This window comes from Pavona decussata, unplaced genomic scaffold (genome assembly GCF_977016875.1).
Source record: "Pavona decussata unplaced genomic scaffold, jaPavDecu1.1 SCAFFOLD_46, whole genome shotgun sequence".
Classification (NCBI taxonomy): Eukaryota; Metazoa; Cnidaria; class Anthozoa; order Scleractinia; family Agariciidae; genus Pavona; species Pavona decussata.
Genome location: NW_028145468.1, coordinates 1,080,489 through 1,082,397, shown reverse-complemented (window position 1 = coordinate 1,082,397; position 1,909 = coordinate 1,080,489). Strand labels below are relative to the sequence as shown.

At 35.7% G+C, this 1,909-nt stretch overlaps 1 protein-coding gene across 1 annotated transcript; it reads right to left on the bottom strand.

Moving 5' to 3' along the window:
* Nucleotides 1-338: 338 nt before the first annotated feature.
* LOC146482360 (adenosine receptor A2b-like) lies at nucleotides 339-1,572 on the bottom strand. Its single transcript, XM_085107132.1, has 2 exons — nucleotides 800-1,572; nucleotides 339-761 (listed from the first exon to the last, which is right to left on the bottom strand). Exons 1-2 carry the CDS (start codon nucleotides 1,570-1,572, stop codon nucleotides 650-652), a joined length of 885 nt encoding a protein of 294 aa, XP_084963258.1. The 3' UTR covers nucleotides 339-649.
* Between the last annotated feature and the right edge of the window lie 337 nt (nucleotides 1,573-1,909).

Sequence of the window (1,909 nt, the reverse complement as noted above, 5' to 3'; positions counted from 1 at the left end):
ACATTAAGAAGGAGGAAGTTAGACGTTAAGGACAGGGATTTCGAAATAGAGAACGGCCAAGCTGGACTTTCCTAGACTGCTTTAGAAACTTTATTATCATTTATGGGTTGATTGATAGGTTTCTGAATTTTTCTCTTTTTAGTGTATGATTGGAAACACTGTGACTGGGCATTTATTTAGATATTCTTAGTATGAGGGTATATATATGTTTTTATTACATCAGCGGAAATTGTTCTTTTATCTTCTGAACCAAACCCATATAAATTAGCTTTTTATATGATGTTGATATTTTACAATTTTATGACAGCAAACTGTGAAATCACTCAGGTTTTAATAGAATCAAACTGTATCTAGTAGATTTTATTCTTGTAAATAATAAAGTTATCATTCCATTTATTATTATTATTATTATTATTATTATTATTATTATTATTATTATTATTATTATTATTATTATTATTATTATTATTATTATTATTGTTATTTGGTTGAGTTATAAATGTTCAATGCTTTTCCCGATAGTTTCGGCCGCGGGAAAAAGCGACATAAGAAATAACGCACAAAAGAAAGAAAAGTTATTGCTATAAACCTACAGGGGAATTAAAATTGAATCGAAATTCCACTTAAGGGCGAAGACACCTCACAACAACTAATTCCATAAACAAATAAATTGCGTTATTGTTTCCTTAACCGCTTGTCTTACTTGTCTGATCTTCCAGCAGTAAAGAATGGGGTTTAATGATGAATTAAGATAACAGCAACTTGCCTTGCGAGAAAGCTAGCTGATGCTGAAGTCGACTGTGCAATATAATTTGTTAAAGGCTCCACTGCAAAAAATGGTAGATAACAAATAACTAATGTCAACTGCACCCACAGTACACTGGACACTGTTCTTCTGTATCGAGCTATATTGGGTGGAATTGTTTGGCCCGGTTGTCGTTGATCATTGTCTTGTACTTGATGTTGGCGATGACGCAACGTGTAGAAAATCTTTGTGTGGGAGTAAATCGAAATTACGAGGCACAAAGAGATGCATGTATAAACACACAGTGACAAAATAACCTTCTTCCAAAAGGAAAATAATGTACCGACGATTGACACAACCCAAAATACGGTTGTTACCGCATATGTTCGCTTCAAAGTTACAACTTGTCTGTATCTGAGTCCCAACAACAGGGCCTGAAGTCTGTCCACGCTTATTGCAGTCAAAGTAAATAAAGACACTGCACACAATATACAGCCTGTTATGAAATTGGCGGCATCCATGAAACGGCAAATGTTCCATTGTTCTTTCACCGTAGATATCCAATAGATTACCTTAAGAGGCTCTGCAATGAGACCAACACTGAGATCCGTTGTTGCCAGACAACGAAACAAGAGTTTGGACGGTGCATGAAGGGATGACTCTCTGTGAATCAGTGTGTTGCCCAAAAATGCAATAATGGACAACAAAACGTTCAGGACTGAAAGGAAAATTAGCTGGTTTTGCAAACCTTCGGTAAATTCCACCGTGCAAACCAATTCTGTCAGCGTTATCTGGTTCACGCCTTTACTAAAGTTTGTTGTCGCCATATCACCTGCAGTGTCAGTACCGAGGTGTACGTGATCAGAAGTTCTTCTGGTACTTTATAGGGATCCTTATCTGTCAAACCTGATAAATTTAAAAACTTTGTTACGTCTGTTTTGACACACGAGTGATTAGATTGTTTATCTAAAAGATATATTAATCTAAAAATGGAACGCCTCGCTCTTTTTGAGACTAGAAAACCATAGGATAGAAAACGAATGTTGCATGCTTGGGAGCGATGATAAGCACCATTTCTATTGTTATACACAGACAAATTCCATTTGAAAAGTGCTTGTTCTGCGGCATTTTGTAATAACGATTGCAGCATTCTGTAATAACGTG